Genomic DNA, 18,726 nt, shown 5'->3' with positions numbered 1-18,726 from the left:
GCTCTGTGTAGTTGTCTGTCTTAGCATTTTTTGGTCTGGCGTTTGCCAAAACCTATGGCTATATTCTAGAGGACTTGTATTTGGGAACCGATCGCAATGCTTGGAGAACAAAACACATTGTTTCAATCCTCACGTTTAAATCGACAGTAACTTCAACTACAAAAGGTAATTGTGAGAGAGCAGCCCTTTATTGTGGCAAAAACAGAGTCGAAAGGTCCAATTCCTAAACCTTACACCCTAAGAAGTCAAATCCTAACGAGGTATGATTGCACAAGCTTAACAAACTGTAATTCATGCATTCAATGGAAGATTAGCGCACAGATCAAGTTAGGATTCGGGCCTAAGTATGCACTTGCTTACTGTCCCTCATGGATTTAAAGCATTTGTATGGTGTAAGTATGGGCTAGAGTTTATTTTCCCAGGCGATTCCTGGATGGGAGTGAATGATGGTACACTTCAGGGAGGGTGGAGGAGTGGACTACAGCCTGTGACTTCATTTCAGAATTGACACCATTATCTACAACCCTTCTCCACTGTCAAATCACAACCTATTGTTCCCATGATCCTACCACAGGAAAAGTACAAAATTACAGTTTTTGCTTCTCACAATGCAAAGAATCGCTACCTGAGAACAACAAATAATCTTCAGTTGGGGTACTACAATCGCTCAGCCCATTTTAGCATCTCAGAAGATTGCCATGTCATCATACGGTTCCTGAGATATTACACATTTCTCCAGGGATTGTGAGATCTGATGATCTGTTTAGCGTGAGGGCAAATAAAGATGACCTGGAACATGCGCAGGGCTATTGCTTTAGGGAGGTTATTAGTGGTGGAGGAGTGGTCAGGGGTGGAATCTGGTCTCCTCCGCCACAATACGCTCTCGGCACGTCTCCCGCAGCTTAGAGATGGTTGCCATGGAGAGACTTCCTGGTTCCCTGAAGATTTCCTGTCAATGTCAGGAAGAAGAGAAAGGAGGATTCCTGTCAATGTCAGGAAGAAGAGAAAGGAGGACTTCCTGTCAATATGAGGAAGAAGAGAAAGGAGGACTTCCTGTCAATATCAGGAAGAAAAGAAAGGAGTTAGTAAACTGTTTGTGGACCAGTTCATGGATGAAGTTACCAATGGACACTGATCACAGACCCTAGATCTGTGCCTAAGGTTACTTCTCTCTTCTGAAGTACCTTACCTTCATGAAGGTGTGGCAGTCGTATGTAAAGGCTCCCTGAGTGATCAGTTTGAAGCGCTCACACAGCTCGACCATGGAGCGGGCCTGCAGGATCTCAGCCTGGTGGTGGCGAATCAGAGTCAAGGCCACGCGGAACAGGATCTTAGAACCCTCATAAAACAAGCAATCCCAGATCCGCAGAACTGTCTGGGGAAGACGAGAGATGTGTGAAAGACAAAAAATATAATAATTATCTTACACAGGGTGATGATAGGACCCAGACTGAAATACTGTCTCAACAAGCACATACAAACACACCCACCCCAGACCCCACTGCCCCTCACCTCTACAGGCAGGACGTCGATGTAGAGGCAGATGAACCATCGGGAGACCACCAGGGTCCACATGACGTTGTGTTGGACCATGGCCTGCCACACAGCCGGGGATTTGACCCTCACCAGCTCCCCCAACACCTCCTGGTCCATCTTCAACCCCAGCATGGCCGGGTTGTAGTAGTCTACAACACAACAAGGACAGCTCAGGTTAATTCAGTTGTGTGTGTGACAAGGGGTTGTGTGTGTGTGTGTGTGTAAAGTCTAATTGTATTTGTCACACGCTGAATACAATGGGTGTACACTATATAGCCCTTCCCAACGATGCAGAGTTAAAAAACTATAATAACAATAGTAACACAAAGAATAAAATACACAAGAATGGAGCGATATACAGGAAGTACCAGTACCAGATCAATGTGGAGCTATATACAGGAAGTACCAGTACCAGATCAATGTGGAGCTATATACAGGAAGTACCAGTACCAGATCAATGTGGAGCTATATACAGGAAGTACCAGTACCAGATCAATGTGGAGCTATATACAGGAAGTACCAGTACCAGATCAATGTGGAGCTATATACAGGAAGTACCAGTACCAGATCAATGTGGAGCTATATACAGGAAGTACCAGTACCAGATCAATGTGCAGGGGTACGAGGTATTTGAGGTAGATATGTACATGAAGGCAGGGTAAAGTGACTAGGCATCAGGATAGATAATAATAAGGTATTTGAGGTAGATATGTACATGAAGGCAGGGTAAAGTGACTAGGCATCAGGATAGATAATAATAAGGTATTTGAGGTAGATATGTACATGAAGGCAGGGTAAAGTGACTAGGCATCAGGATAGATAATAATAAGGTATTTGAGGTAGATATGTACATGAAGGCAGGGTAAAGTGACTAGGCATCAGGATAGATAAGAGTAAAATAAATAAAACAGTAGCAGCATCATATGATGAGTGTAACAGTGTGTGTGTGTGGGGTACATAGATGGTATATATCCTGAGAAACATCCTGTGGTTATTCATCTTGTAATGTGAGCATGACAAACCCAGTGTCTTACCACAAGCCATGTGATCATGGTGCTATTGCACAGAAGGACACAGCAATAGAACCTTCCACAAACAAGTAGGTCTACAACTATGTACACTGGCTTCAGGAAGTATTCACACCTTTTGACTTTTTCCACATTTTGTTGTGTTACCAAAGTCAGCGTGCATGCACCCGGCCCGCCACAAGGAGTCGCTAGAGCGCGATGCGACAAGGACATCCCGGCCAGCCAAACCCTCCCCTAACCCGATCGAACCCGGGTCTGTAGTGACGCCTCTAGCACTGCGATGCAGTGCCTTAGACCGCTGCACCACTCGGGAGGCAGCAATAATAGTGTACCCCACACATACACCTATTGGTAGATGGGTAAAAACATTAAAAGCAGATATTGAATATCCCTTTGAGCATGGTGAAGTTATTATTTACATTTTGGATGGTGTATCAATACACCCAGTCACTACAAAGATACAGGCGTCCTTCCTAACTCAGTTGCCGGAGAGGAAGGAAACCACTCAGGGATTTCACCATGAGGCCAATGGTGACTTTAAAACAGTTACAGAGTTTAATGGCTGTGATAGGAGAAAACTGAGGATGGGTCAACAACATTGTAGTTACTCCACAATACTAACTAAGTGGAAAGGAGGAAGCCTGTACAGCAGGGTTCTTCAATTCCGGTCCTGGAGGGCCGAAACACCTCTGTTTTTCATCCTCTCCTTCTAATCAGGGGCTAATTCAGACCTGGGACACCAGGTGAGTGCAATTAACTACCAGGTAGAAATAAAAAACAGAAGTGTTTCGGCCCTCCAGGACCGGAATTGAAGAACCCTGCTGTACAGAATACAAATATTCCAAAACATGCATCCTGTTTCTAACCAAGCACTAAAGTAATACTGCAAAAAATATGGCAAAGCAATTCACTTTTTGTTTGGGCCATTTCCAATAAAGCACATTACTGAGTACCACTCTCCATATTTTCAAGCATGTGGTGGTTGCATCATGTTATGGGTATGCTTGTAATCGTTAAGGACTGGGGAGTTTCAGGATAAAAAAGAAACAGAATGGAGCTAAGCAGAGGCAAAATCCTAGAGGAAAACCTGGTTCAGTCTGCTTTCCACCAGACACTGGGATAGAAATTCACCTTTCAGTAGGACAATAACCTAAAAACACAAGGCCAAATCTACACTGGATTTGTTTACCAAGAAGACAGTGAATGTTCCTGAGTGGCCGAGTTACAGTTTTGACTTAAATCTACGGCAAGACCTGAAAATGGTTGCCTAGCAATGATCAATTTGACAGACCTTGAAGAATTTCGTAAAGCATAAAATTGGCAAATTATGCAAATGTTGCACAATCCAGGTGTGGAAAGCTCTTAGAGACTTACCCAGAAAGACTCGCAGCTGTAATCGCTGCCAAAGGTGCTTTTACAAAGTATTGACTCATGGTTATGAATATTAGATATTTCTGCATTTCATTTTCAATACATTTGCAAAAATGTCTAAAAACATGTTTAGACTTTTTCATTATGGGGTATATAACACATTTTGAATTCAGGCTGTAACAACAAAATGTGGAATAAGACAAGGGGTATGAATAGTTTCTGAAGGCACTGTACATGCACACCTCACCACACACATCCTCTCACACAACCATGCATACAAAAACAGACGAGCAGACAAGCAGACAGACACAACAGAAGTCTGTGGGACTAACCAGGGAGTATTCTTCCCAATAAAGCGTCCATCAGCCAGAAGGACTTCTCTTCATCCTTAGTGATGATGATGAGGTAGCCTGCAATGAAGTTCATACCCTAGAATTGAGAGAGAAACTGTAACTCCCTTCACACACACCTGTGCACACATGGTATGCACACAACACCCACACTATAGAGGACAGGAGAGGTATAGGCAGTTATGGCTGGGGACAGAGCAGGTACACACAGAAGAGTCGACAATAGACATACTGTACACACAAGGTAAGTCAGACACAGGAGACAAGTGAGATCCACTCAGTTAACAGATTATTTATACCAGGGCTCTCCAACCCTGTTCCTGGAGAGCTACCCTCCTGTAGTTTGTCACTCCAACCCTAATCGAGTGCACCTGATTCTAATAATTAGCTGGTTGATAAGCAGAATTAGGTTAGTTACAACTGGGGTTGGAGCGAAAACCTACAGGAGAGTAGCTCTCCAGGAACAGGGTTGTAGTTAAAACCTACAGGAGGGTAGCTCTCCAGGAACAGGGTTGGAGAACCCTGGTTTATAGTATCTATAAGGCACAGTACCTGGCAGTATCCCACAACCTGGTTGTGGTGTCCGTACGCCAGCAGCACATTGTACAGGGCCTTCTGCAGACAGGGCTCTGAGCTGTTCCGGAACTGCACGTTGTCGGGGAACGTCCTGTGCATGTCTACCAAGACAGGACACTCAACCATCAGCCAATAATAGTAAAGGAACCATCAGAGTCTTGTTCATCAGGGAACAAAACAGAAGAAAATGGACAGGAGGGACAACCTGGACCTCAAAAGCGCTATAAAAACATTTTATATTGCGTGCCCTAATGAACATATCCCAGGTGCATCCACGGCAGGTGAGATGAGTTTAGTAAAGGTGATTACAATCATGTGAATATAGTTACAGTACCTATGCGGACGGTCTCCTCCAGCTTGGCGTCGTGCTGCTGCTCGGTGCCCAGCAGAGAGTGGTAGTATCCTGGGTTCTTCTCCAGGTGCTCCTGGGCCCCGCTGGCTGCCATCCAGATCTGGGCTCGGTGCTCCTTGGGCACACCTTTACGCACGTACCGCTTCACTAAGAGAACAGAAACCATGACTACAGTAAAAAAAAAAAATATGTATGCACTCACTACTGTAAGTCGCTCTGGATCAGAGTGTCTGCTGAATAACTAAAATGTAAATGTGTGTTTCTCTGTTTGCGTGTCTCACCCTTCAGGGTCTTTTCCACGTTGACTTTCCCCTGCAGGAGTTTGGACCACTTGGCAGACCTCCTGGTGAGAACGGCTACATACTGAGCCATCATCTCCTCATAGGATTCATAACCCTCAGGCTTCTCAAACCCATAGGAGTCCACCCTATGGAGACAGGGTCAGTCCGGGAAGACAAACACACACACGCACTTAAATAACTATGGATCATTCTGATCTACATTACCCACATTTTAGACCCAGCAGAGTGCATTGATCACAGCCTGTAATAGCACAGTGGTAGTCAGATGACCTGACATTGGCCAAGCCTTAGCTACATATAACCCAGACTAGATGGTTGGTAAGGATTGCTGTGACAGGTAGCTAGCTATAGGATCAGATGACATGCTGTTGAATCAACCCGTGTGAAATTACAACCCTAGAGACAAGCTGATTAGAGCAAAAACCAAGCCAAACGAGGAAAGATCCCGAGAGAGAAGTTCAAACATCCTTAAAAGATAAATATGTTATAAAACAATCCGTAGATGTTTCGCAATTGTGGATTTAATGTTAATTCAGCTGGTAAATACAAGCTTGTGAAATAGATAGTGTGAATTGAAAGCCAGCAGGTAGACCTACACTAAAGTTACACTACCTGGTTAGATTAATTATTAGATACACGGAAATATAAGCGTTACCTGTCATTCGCATTGGTGCTGTTGTTCAGGTGAAGCTGGGAAGTTAAGTTTCCGTTCGTTTCACTCTCCATAGCGTGAACTCCTCGGAATTTACGGTAAAATGTGAAAACGCACTCTCGAAGTAAATTGTCTGATCCACCAACTCGAATAGTTTGCAGTTACATTAGAAATCCATGACCAACTACCTACCTACCATACGTTGCCAGCTGTCAGTCAGCGGGAGCAAAAAACGACGCACTGTGACTACACGGATGCTCCAAAGTTAATCATGTCCCAAAACAACTTGCAGGCTAATGTGAAATACATATCGTGTCATAAAATGTTGAAACAAAAAAATATTGGAAAATACGTTAGTCTACTACCACTCTTCAGCCCATACATCAATTGCGTACGATTCTTCTGCCCTACCTCACCTTTCACCCATCTACCTCACCAATGATTGATCGGGAGGCGGGGCATTGATCTTTGTAAACGCCCCCCACCTCAGGTAAATGGATCCCTTCAGTAAATTCTACATTCAACCCATACTGTAGGCCTAAAGTCTACTGCTGTAATTCACTACTCTAGGCCTATATATTATATGGCCTATGAGCTCAATGGCATTTTTGAACATCACAAGCTTTAAAGTGCCAACTGTGATGATCAAATGTTTTGTTTTTGTCTAAATAGAGTTCTTGTTTCGCTTTCCATCCTCAGTGGCCTTATTTATTCTATCAAGCCTGGTCACAACATATGCCAGTGTTGTGCCTTTATGTCAATGTTATGGATTTACACACAAAAGACTGTGGCCTACTTTCCACACTCTGATAGAGCCCCACAGTGTAGATGTCATAATACCCATAAAACCTAGCGGTCAAACAGGGAAATGGGTTCCAATCGTTTTTCCACCATTCATTTTTCCATTGGGGATTTTAGAAACACTTCAAATAAGGGCTGTGTTTCATGTAGGCATACCATGGTGTGATATTTTGATAACCATGTAAATCTCTCTTGGACAAGGTGACATTTATCAATATATTCAGCTCTATTGACAAAATGGCCACCCTGAAGACGTCTAGATCGGTCCACTAATAAAGGACTAGTAAAGGCCCAGTGCACTACTTAATTTTTTTACTAAATGTATTTGAGTGTTTACCATACTGATAATTCTGTACAAAAGTTAATCTGATAATACTTGTGGTATATAAAAGTACTTGCTTGATATGTTTTCCAGTTTCTTGAAATACTTTGCAAATGCTACTTATTTCTATGTGAAAACTGAAATGGTCTATTCATTCCTTTTACGTAGACACTCTTATCCAGAGCAACTTACAGTAGTGAGTGCATTCATTTTCGTACTGGTCCCCCCGTGGGAATCCAACCCATAACCCTAGCATTGCAAGTGCCATGCTCTACCAACTGAGCCACATCACATACTCACAAACCACTTGATGTCTCAATGTACTCAGTTACTGTATTGTGCATTGTTTATCTTCATGGTGATGGGAAGTCTACAGGTACAAACCTAGATGACCAGCCTATGTACAATACAGTAATGTACATTTACATTAAGTGGTTTGTAAGGATGGTAAATTAATACTGCACAAAAACTGATCAAGCTTTTTTGCCAAAGCAGAGATGCCGAAAAAAAGTTTTTGTCCGTGCTACAGACATCTATATCGGTCCGCTAATACTAGTAAATGCCCAGTGCACTACCTTTTTAAAAGGTAATAATATATTTTATTACAAAATAAATGGTATTCTGATTTTTCAGCACACCTACTTCCTGCGGCTATGCCTCAGTCCTGCTTTTCATTTATGCCTTGCATTTAATTGATCAAGTCGTGTCATTAATTGGCCAGCAGACAATTGGCCAGCCCTTGAAGACCTGATTTTTGTTATTTTATATAATCCCCCTAACACGACCAGGTAGAAAATAAAAGTATTTCTGCCCTTGCGGCCCAGAATGAGCAGCCCTGCCCTACTGTACACATGTCATATGTGACTAGCATTTAGAGAAGGCATGGTCCATTTACTTCAATGGCTAAAATGTAGTGAACAAAAGACAGTAGTGAACAAAAAAGATTTGAAAACAATAAAATGACTTGGTACACACCAGACCTAAAAATCAAAATCAATCCAATTATATTGAGGCATCATATACCTGCATTTCTTTTTTAATTTACACAAAAACATTTCTCTCATATTTATAAATGTAACATATTTATATTATTCTTAATATAATTATAAGTACATACTGTTTTAGAAAACAGTATATAACAACTGTAACAGTTTTGTTGGTGCTTGTTTCGTGAGCAAACGTTGCAAGCTGTTCTGTCGGTCCCAAAGTGTTTGGGTTAGAAACAAGGTCGTCGCAGAGCCCTGCTTGCCACAAAAAAGCAAACTAACAAGAATCGACCCGAAACACACACACACAGCAGTCGGTCTTTTACATCTGAATTCCCAGAGCTGGTCCCCTGCTCTCAATGTTTTGTCATTCCTCCAAGAGAGAAAGAGAGAGAGAGGCCGTGGCTGTGCCAGGAGATGTAGCTCTTTCCTTTTCTCTGATTCTTTTCTGGAACACTGATATTACCAAGGCCTCTTCCCGGCTAGCCCTCAGGCTGGGACATGTATTGCCGGAGACACCAGCTGACAATGTGCACATGGCGACTCCCATCAAACAAGGACAGAAATAAAACTCAAGAGTTGCTTCCTGTGTTTTCCTCTCACTCCTCCCTGATAGGTGGTTACCTGATAATTGTGCAGTGTCACTGTTTTAAGTGTTTCACAGTTTTCTCTTAAAGTATTTTAAAAAATCCTACAAAGTCAATGAAGAGGAACCAAAGTTCTACCCCTCTTCCAAGAGCTGAGTTGTTATTAGTGGGTTTTGCGTTTGGATCCCGTTACGATTGGCCGGGCGAATTCCACAAAGTCGTCTATGAGAACTGGCCACGCCCCTGACAGGAAGGAAACATGATTAGCTGTCATTTACTGACTTTCTTACTCCATTCCCTTGCTCCAGGTAGAAGTTACCCTAAGCACAGATCTGGGAACAGCAGGCTAACTGTAGGCATTTGGGGAAAACGCAAAATGGACCTTAAATCAGTTTCTAGAAGCAACTTCATTCCAGATCAACTCCTCATCTAGAGCAGTGGTCACCAAACCTGGTCCAGGAGAGCTGCAGGGTCTGCAGGCTTTTGTTTCGGCCCAGTAGTGAATCACCTGATTCATCTAATTTACAGCTCATCAGAACCTTGATTAGCTGAATCAGGTGTGTTGGTGCTGAGCTAGAACAAAAGCATGCCCACTCAGTATCTTTCCAGGTCCAGGGTTGATGACTACTGCATTCTACCATTGTGTATATTCAGTTGAGAGCAACGTTCGGTGCACTGTACTTTTGCAGACAGCAATGAACCATTACTACTCTGAGCTTTTAAACTCACCCTCATCGTCGTAATTTGACAGGGATGTAGCTCAGTTGGTAGAGCATGACGTTTGCAATGCCAGGGTTGTGGGTTCGATTCCCACGGGGGAAAAAAAAAAAATATATATATATATATATAACTCACTAACTGTAAGTCGCTCTGGATAAGAGCGTCTACTAAATGACTAAAATGTCAATGTAAAAAATGTCGTCAGCGATTATGTTGCCAAAATCCAAGAGTAAGTTCCATATGTCTTTGGGAATCGACCGTTTGGGGTGTTCCTACGAGAAAACGAAAGTGGGAAAAGTGCACAGGAGAAAACAAAACACAGGATGTACCTAACAACTAGCGTCAACATGACACAGGATGTACCTAACAACTAGCGTCAACATGCCACAGGATGTACCTAACAACTAGCGTCAACATGACACAGGATGTACCTAACAACTAGCGTCAACATGACACAGGATGTACCTAACAACTAGCGTCAACATGACACAGGATGTACCTAACAACTAGCGTCAACATGACACAGGATGTACCTAACAACTAGCGTCAACATGACACAGGATGTACCTAACAACTAGCGTCAACATGACACAGGATGTACCTAACAACTAGCGTCAACATGACACAGGATGTACCTAACAACTAGCGTCAACATGACACAGGATGTACCTAACAACTAGCGTCAACATGACACAGGATGTACCTAACAACTAGCGTCAACAGGATGTACCTAACAATTAGCGTCAACATGACACAGGATGTACCTAACAACTAGCGTCAACATGACACAGGATGTACCTAACAACTAGCGTCAACATGACACAGGATGTACCTAACAACTAGCATCAACATGACACAGGATGTACCTAACAACTAGCGTCAACATGTAATGTTAGATAGGGATCCATAGCATTACCAATAGGAACCTGTTCCAGAGGCCCAGGAACTTAAAACGGTCTTTCGGTACCAGGTTCCAGTAGGACACAGCCATCTCTAGATCTGAAACACAGCAAGAGCCACAACTTGTTATCTCACTGTAGTTGAATCAGGTGTGTTCTCACTTTGTTGAAACAAAAGCCTGGACACCACCATTGGGTGTCCTCAGGACCAGAGTTGAAAAACAGATGCAACTACAGTACAGTAACTCTTGTGAACACTGATATAACCAACTAATCTGTGCTTACCTAAACCCTTCTGTCCAGGGTTCTTGGCGAAGTTGAAGGTGAACTGGTAGAAGTCCTGAACTTTCCGCTGTCTTTCAGCTCTTGTTCTAATCTGGGAAGAAGAGCCTTCAGCTTCTCTGGGGCTGTCGCACCTGGAGAGAAGAGAAACAAAGTGGGCAAGTCAGTGGATAGCTCAATCAAAAGCACAACACACACACATCTCATCTAATCCAGAGGTTCCTAAACTGTTCTTGTGCTATGATCTGCTACAAATCATTTGGGTTCCCAGGGCCATGTTCGGTGGGCACAAACAGGATAACCTTTTGTAGCGAACGTTGTCCAATAAGAACACTCATTTTCGATTTTCGATTTAAAAACAAGTTCCCGTAGGACCCAGAGCTAACCTATGCTGACTTGGCTTCACACCAAACATGAAGACACACAGTATTAATGCCAAAGTTGATGGAGTCTAAATATAGCACCTCTCCCCACCATGGGAACACACACTAACAACGAACACCACTATAACATGCTCCGGCAATAACCAATATCACACTGTCATGCCCCCAAACGGAGCCGTGTCGCAGAGTGATGACATCACCACTCGCTCACCCCAGTTCGGACATGCCGTCCAGGAACTCCTTGCTGAACTCGCACTGGGTGGCAGCCCGGAACTTCCACGCCAACACCAGGACTCTGATGCTGGCCGGGTCCAGGGTGAGGTCATTGCAGAACTGCTGGATGCCGTCGATGCCAATCTTATTCTCATCCTGGGGATCTGTGGAATAACATGTGACATAAACGCTTAATGAACACACACACACACAGTCCAGCAATCACTATCTTAGGGATCTGAGAGACTCACAAACACACATTTCCTCTTCTGGTGAACAAGATAAGCAATACAATGCATAACACCACAAATACATAATACACACACACTTACTAACCCATAACAGAAACAATCTTTGACACACACAATCTCCACGTGCTCCATTCTTCCAGAACTTTCCCCACTTGCCTTTGTAGCAGTTGTAGAGTTGTTCCAGCTTCTTCTCCACAGGAGTTTTCATGGATTCCTTGTAGTAGAGGTCTGGGTTCTGGAAGTAGTTGTCTGTGGCCCCCTCTAGTTTCCAGACATTCTGGGTCAGGCAGTAAGAGGCAGTCTTCTCCCCCGCCTGCGTGAACGCTTTGAACCGCCGGACCTTGTCCCTCTGCGAAGACTTCAGCTTATGCTGCACGGAGACAGGATACTGGCTGTCAGACACAGACAGGCAAGGCAGCACCGACAACAGGATGCATACACCAGGATACACAGGGACACACACATATCCTACATTCTACACATTCTACCCCCAAGCCATAAGACTCCTGAACAGCTAATCATGGCTCCCCGGACTATTTGCACCCCCACCCCATCTTTTTACACTGCTGCTACTCTGTTAATTATTCATGCATAGTCACTTTAACTCTACCCACATGTACATATTACCTCAACTACCTCAACTAGCCGGTGCCCCCGCACATTGACTCTGCACCGGTACCCCCCTGTATATATAGCCTCCCTACTGTTATTTTATTTTACTTCTGCTCTTTTCTTCTTAACACTTTTTTGTTGTTGTTTTATTTTACTTTTTTATTAAGGAATAAATGCATTGTTGGTAAAGGGCTGTAAGTAAGCATTTGACGGTGTTGTATTCGGCGCATGTGACAAATAAAATTTTGATTTTATTTTATTTGACATCCACAGACATTCAGGCCGAGGTCATGCAGAAACAAGGGTAGCTGGTCACAGACAGTCACTCACTTTGTATGATGATGAGATATAGGTTGACAAACAAACAGCAGCCGACAGACAAGCAATCAAGACTTAGAACTATTCTGAGAGTGGAGAACGTTGGGTTAACTCGGAGCATGTGCTGTGCATCACAGGTCCCCAGTATATGGGGCATCTGGTGGAATGTAATGTAACATGAGCAGGAGGATGCCATCAACCTCACTGCTCAACTAGTCCAGGGTGTCCCATGTTCCCAAACACACTATGCTAATAATGCCAGATATACAGGGGTGTTGTTGTCATGTGGTGTTGCTGTGTATGGCCGGCAGGGATGTAGCTCATTTGGTAGAGCATGGCGTTTGCAACGCCAGGGTTGTGGGTTCGATTCCCACGGGGGGCCAGTATGAAAAAAATAAAAATATTAATGTATGCACTCACTAACTGTAAGTCGCTCTGGATAAGAGCGTCTGCTAAATGACTAAAAAGTGTTGCTGCCATGCTATGTTGTCTCTTTATGTAGTGTTGTGGTGTCTCTCTTGTCTTGATGTGTGTTTTGTCCTATCTTTTTCATCTCAGCTCCATCCCCGCTGGAGGCCTTTTGGTAGGCCGTCATTGTAAATAAGAATTTGTTCTTAACCGACTTGCCTAGTTAAATAAAGGTTCAATAAATAAAATGTCCAACTTTGCAGAGTAAGCAGATTGTGTAATAATGTGACCAGGTGTATTTCAAACTGCGTGCATGCACAATGAAACATGCAATGCTGTCCTGCTTGCGTGTTAAAAGCTTGGCAAATGTCCATAACCTCGAGACATGCATCTATTTTAATAGACTGAACAACTAAACGATGCTACCCCATGATCTCGGGTGTCCAATAACTGAATTTGATCAGGATTAGACAATTGTAGGCTGATAACTCTATTGAGAGTGTGAGCGAAAAGCATAAACTATTATGTTGTTGAACAAACAAATTACCTCGAACGGCAACGTAATCAACAAAAACAAGTGTCAGATCGGGGGTCCATATGATGTGTCAGGGGTGTGCGAGAAAACCGTTGTTGGCGCTCACTGGTTTGGCTCGGACAACGCCTTCAAACGCAAACCACTTAACTTGGTGAGTCTGACTGGCTCACATATCCCGACTACCAAAAAGGGAGTCGTAGCCAGTTAGCTGGACGATTTTTATATTTTACCTTTATTTAACTAGGCAAGTCCATTAAGAACAAATTATTATTTACAATGACGGCCTACACCGGCCAAACCTGGACGACGCTGAGCCAATTGTGCGCCGCCCTATGGGACTCCCAATCACGGCGGGTTGTGATACAGCCTGGAATCGAACCAGGGGGTCTGTAGTGACGCCTCAAGCCCTGAGATGCAGTGCCTTAGACCGCTGCGCCACTCGGGAGTTCAGAGTGCGGTTCTAGGTCTCAATATACCCCCAACTGACCTTCCTTCCCCTGGTAAATTACTCAAGTGAAACACCTCAATGGCAACACATATAATATAATAATATGCCATTTAGCAGACGCTTTTATCCAAAGCGATTTACAGTCATGTGTGCATACATTTTTACGTATGGGTGGTCCCGGGGATCGAACCCACTACCCTGGCGTTACAAGAGCCATGCTCTACCGAGACGGAACAATGTATCCTTGTTATAATCCCAGGGTTCAACATTACCGCAGCAGTTTATGCTTGAAGTTGTGTTTATTTATGTGCTTGTTACCTACCATTTTCATAAGGCTTTTTGACCTATTTGATAGCCAGTCGCTCATAATGCGCTTGCGCGGAAGCCCTCGGCTTGTTGACGGTTTGGACAAATGGGATGCGGCTAATGTCAGAAATGACTTTTCGTTTGCAGATTATGATCATTTACGCAGCAAGTTATGATAATTAACGTAGTTATTTAGGAGAATTAGGTTAAAGAAATTATCCCCAATGCGACAAAAGTCACTGTCATTTGCTGCATCCCTACTAGCCAAGACCCTTATTGACTACAGCCTGCGCGTCGACGTTGAGTAAATATCCTACAGATTTCACGGGACCGCAATGTAACGGACAATTTATAAAATTGTCAACCTAGATATGGATGCCACCGAATCAATCAAATATCTACGATAAAGAAAGAGGGTGATGACTGATCTGGCTATCTAGCGGCCACGAAGATTAGTTACATATTCCGAAATGCAATGTTGTAGCTACATGTGTTTGTTTCGGAAGTAACGGGTTAGCTAATTTAGCTAGCAAGTCAAAGATCAACAATTCTTTCTTACGCGTGTTAAAAACATTAATTATTTTAAATACTTATTATCGCTATAATATTAGACGCTTTGAATAAACTTTGCTCGGTCAGCATTCAAATGAGCTGAACAGTCGCGTCTTGGATTAGCTAGTTAGCTAACAAGCTACCAACCTCAAAGTTTATAGTTGAAGGAGCCCTGCATATACAAAAGTATGTACACAAACCTCATTACATGAGAATCGCATTCGATGAAAAGACATACCCGAGACCGGTTACTGTCGAGGTTGGTGAAATATTGGTCGTGGGTCAGTAGAAATTGTGTATGGCTGCAAATTTGTTCTGACACAAAGGAGAAGCTGCAAATTTGTTCTGACACCAAGGAGAAGGGTGCAATTGCATCTGCAGAAACGCATCTATACTTCTATTAGTAAATGTTTAAACTAGGACAGGCGGGAGCGCTCCAGTACAATAGGTATCATCACGTTGGATGCCAACCGGCGATAAACCCCACAGAAGAAGAGGCGAGGGCGACAACGGTAGACAGTATCCTTCGCCCCCGCCTGTCGGGCACTGTTTTCCCGCAGTTCTATTAACGGTGGCGAGGGCAGGCAGGAGCGAAGGACACTGTGTGCCAACTACAGTAGCAAGTCCTACGGAGGACTCCGGTACACAGAAGGCAGGAGGCTGGGGAGACACTGCTGGTGCTAGCACACGGTGTCGCCTCTCCTGCTGTGTACAGAGTAGCGGGGGCGACCGGCAGACAGTGTCCTTCGCCCACGCCTGTCGGGCACGGTTTTCCGCAGTTCTGTGGACGGTGATGGCAGGCGGGAGCGAAGGACCCTGTCTACCATGGAGGATTCTGGTACACAGCAGGCGGGTACGAAAAACACAAATAATACTTCCATTTATCTTTTGACCCAAATTCAAGGGGGGCGTTCATGCAGGAACCAATGGGATCCTCGATGGGGGGCGTTCATGCAGGAACCAATGGGAATGCCCACATGCAGGAACGCCCCGAATTACGGGCCGCAATCAACACTCTTGACCTCAAGAAGCAAACCAGCCACAGTTTAAGGAAAGCTGACGTCAGAAGAGGAGTTTCTTGCATGCCTTGAGAGCTAAGAAATGCTAAAACATAAACATCAACTTTGAAGTGAAGTAGGGGATTATCATTTTGAATTAATTTCTACATATTTTAGAATTAAGGAATTATTTGAGTGTCAATATTTGGCATATCATTATTGCTACAAAGGAATAGGTGACCTTCAAGGGGCCTATTATTTTGTGTGTGAGCGAGAGAGAAAGAGAGAGAGACATGAATTGCCCTTTTAGGACAGTTTGCAGATTCACATCTGAGTGGTTTCCCTCATCAGCACTGCAATTGACATCATTATCATATTATTATTATTGAACTCCACTATAGAAAAAGGAACAACTTATATTCAGATTGGTGAATAGCCATAAAAATGTAGCCAACACGCATCCCTCTTCAACAATCCCCTGGATAATCGTCTTTTGCTAAATTTTCTCACAACTGGCTTCCATCCGCACAATTCAGCATCACTACATGTGGGTTAGGGCCTATTTTGTATGTTTCGAGTTTTTATTAGTCTTATGTACAGGATACACATGGTTTTACACCGTCCAAATAAATGCTTACTTGCAGGTTCCTTCTCGACAATGCAACAACAATAAGAAATAAGAAAATATAAGAATATGAACATAAATGGCTCCAGTAGAATATAATACATTTTTTAGCAGAAGTATAATACAGGAAGGTACAATTTATAGTACAATATTTACACATGTATGTGTTGCATATTGGACGTTTTTCTTTTTGTGTGTGACTAGCAGGTGAGGTTGGGAGGTCTCAACTTGCATATGTTTCTCTCTGCGATAACAGGGTGGAGGGGGTCATGAATGACTGAGCTGGGAGGCTCAGCTGAGAAGGGCATTTTATCTCTCACTCATTGAATCAGAGTTGAACTGCCATTCTGCTAAACTTTTTTTTTTTTTCAGGAACTTGAAAAAGTGTTACGGTAATGAAACATGTCCACAGACATGATTGTACGTAATAAATATGATAGTTTAATGTAAACTTCAACTAGTATACCATTTTGATGATTTATGAACAAACTACAGCAACATATTTTGTGTTTTATTCAAATAAGTTTGATTTTTATAAATATTTTTTTTTTTTTATAAAAATGACCCAAGAATTTCATACGGACACATTTTGGTAATGAGAATTTGGTGTGAAATTTTTCAAAATTCAGTCAAACAAGTAAAATCTATTTAAAATAAGACACTTTCCCAAAAACTAGGCAGGGGGGATCAGCTTTAATATTGCAGATAGATTGTAACTTCCATCAATGTAAACTAGACATCTTAGTCCTCAGATAGATAGTTCACTTTTGCAGATGCATCATGGTTTTGTAACTCAATTTGCTACAAAAAAAAGGTTTTATGATAACCACCCAGGCACAACACTCTCACTCAGTAATCAGGATAATACACTGCTCAAAAAAATTAGAACACTTAAACAACACATCCTAGATCTGAATGAATGAAATAATCTTATTAAATACTTTTTTCTTTACATAGTTGAATGTGCTGACAACAAAATCACACAAAAATTATCAATGGAAATCAAATGTATCAACCCATGGAGGTCTGGATTTGGAGTCACCCTCAAAATTAAAGTGGAAAACCACACTACAGGCTGATCCAACTTTGATGTAATGTCCTTAAAACAAGTCAAAATGAGGCTCAGTAGTGTGTGTGGCCTCCACGTGCCTGTATGACCTCCCTACAATGCCTGGGCATGCTCCTGATGAGGTGGCGGATGGTCTCCTGAGGGATCTCCTCCCAGACCTGGACTAAAGCATCCGCCAACTCCTGGACAGTCTGTGGTGCAACGTGGCGTTGGTGGATGGAGCGAGACATGATGTCCCAGATGTGCTCAATTGGATTCAGGTCTGGGGAATGGGCAGGCCAGTCCATAGCATCAATGCCTTCCTCTTGCAGGAACTGCTGACACACTCCAGCCACATGAGGTCTAGCATTGTCTTGCATTAGGAGGAACCCAGGGCCAACCGCACCAGCATATGGTCTCACAAGGGGTCTGAGGATCTCATCTCGGTACCTAATGGCAGTCAGGCTACCTCTGGCGAGCACATGGAGGGCTGTGCGGCCCCCCAAAGAAATGCCACCCCACACCATGACTGACCCACCGCCAAACCGGTCATGCTGGAGGATGTTGCAGGCAGCAGAACGTTCTCCACGGCGTCTCCAGACTCTGTCACGTCTGTCACATGTGCTCAGTGTGAACCTGCTTTCATCTGTGAAGAGCACAGGGCGCCAGTGGCGAATTTGCCAATCTTGGTGTTCTCTGGCAAATGCCAAACGTCCTGCACGGTGTTGGGCTGTAAGCACAACCCCCACCTGTGGACGTCGGGCCCTCATGGAGTCTGTTTCTGACCGTTTGAGCAGACACATGCACATTTGTGGCCTGCTGGAGGTCATTTTGCAGGGCTCTGGCAGTGCTCCTCCTGCTCTTCCTTGCACAAAGGCGGAGGTAGCGGTCCTGCTGCTGGGTTGTTGCCCTCCTACGGCCTCCACCACGTCTCCTGTTGTACTGGCCTGTCTCCTGGTAGCGCCTCCATGCTCTGGACACTACGCTGACAGACACAGCAAACCTTCTTGCCACAGCTCGCATTGATGTGCCATCCTGGATGAGCTGCACTACCTGAGCCACTTGTGTGGGTTGTAGACTCCGTCTCATGCTACCACTAGAGTGAAAGCACCGCCAGCATTCAAAAGTGACCAAAACATCAGCCAGGAAGCATAGGAACTGAGAAGTGGTCTGTGGTCACCACCTGCAGAACCACTTCTTTATTCGGGGTGTCTTGCTAAATGCCTAAAATGTCCACCTGTTGTCTATTCCATTTGCACAACAGC

General features: G+C 43.7%; 2 protein-coding genes across 4 annotated transcripts; both read right to left on the bottom strand.

The window, feature by feature from the left end:
• Positions 1-166: 166 nt before the first annotated feature.
• LOC121536561 (growth hormone-regulated TBC protein 1-A-like) lies at positions 167-7,069 on the bottom strand. Of its 3 annotated transcripts, none has more exons than XM_041843935.1 (8): positions 6,171-7,069; positions 5,495-5,640; positions 5,196-5,360; positions 4,838-4,962; positions 4,268-4,364; positions 1,513-1,685; positions 1,190-1,375; positions 167-1,053 (listed from the first exon to the last, which is right to left on the bottom strand). In XM_041843935.1, exons 1-8 carry the CDS (start codon positions 6,239-6,241, stop codon positions 724-726), a joined length of 1,293 nt encoding a protein of 430 aa, XP_041699869.1. In that variant the 5' UTR covers positions 6,242-7,069; the 3' UTR covers positions 167-723. The 3 variants fall into 3 exon arrangements, with proteins under 3 accessions (XP_041699869.1, XP_041699871.1, XP_041699872.1); XM_041843937.2 differs by having other exon boundaries at positions 755-949; XM_041843938.2 differs by having other exon boundaries at positions 813-983.
• A 619-nt stretch (positions 7,070-7,688) lies between these two features.
• LOC121536562 (DCN1-like protein 1) lies at positions 7,689-11,909 on the bottom strand. The gene is made up of 5 exons (XM_041843939.2): positions 11,768-11,909; positions 11,359-11,524; positions 10,768-10,898; positions 10,500-10,582; positions 7,689-9,106 (listed from the first exon to the last, which is right to left on the bottom strand). Exons 1-5 carry the CDS (start codon positions 11,817-11,819, stop codon positions 9,086-9,088), a joined length of 453 nt encoding a protein of 150 aa, XP_041699873.1. The 5' UTR covers positions 11,820-11,909; the 3' UTR covers positions 7,689-9,085.
• Positions 11,910-18,726: the final 6,817 nt, after the last annotated feature.

The sequence above is a fragment of the Coregonus clupeaformis genome, chromosome 23 (assembly GCF_020615455.1).
Source record: "Coregonus clupeaformis isolate EN_2021a chromosome 23, ASM2061545v1, whole genome shotgun sequence".
Classification (NCBI taxonomy): Eukaryota; Metazoa; Chordata; class Actinopteri; order Salmoniformes; family Salmonidae; genus Coregonus; species Coregonus clupeaformis.
Note: the sequence above shows the minus strand (reverse complement) of the source record. Positions and strands in the feature narration are given on the sequence as shown.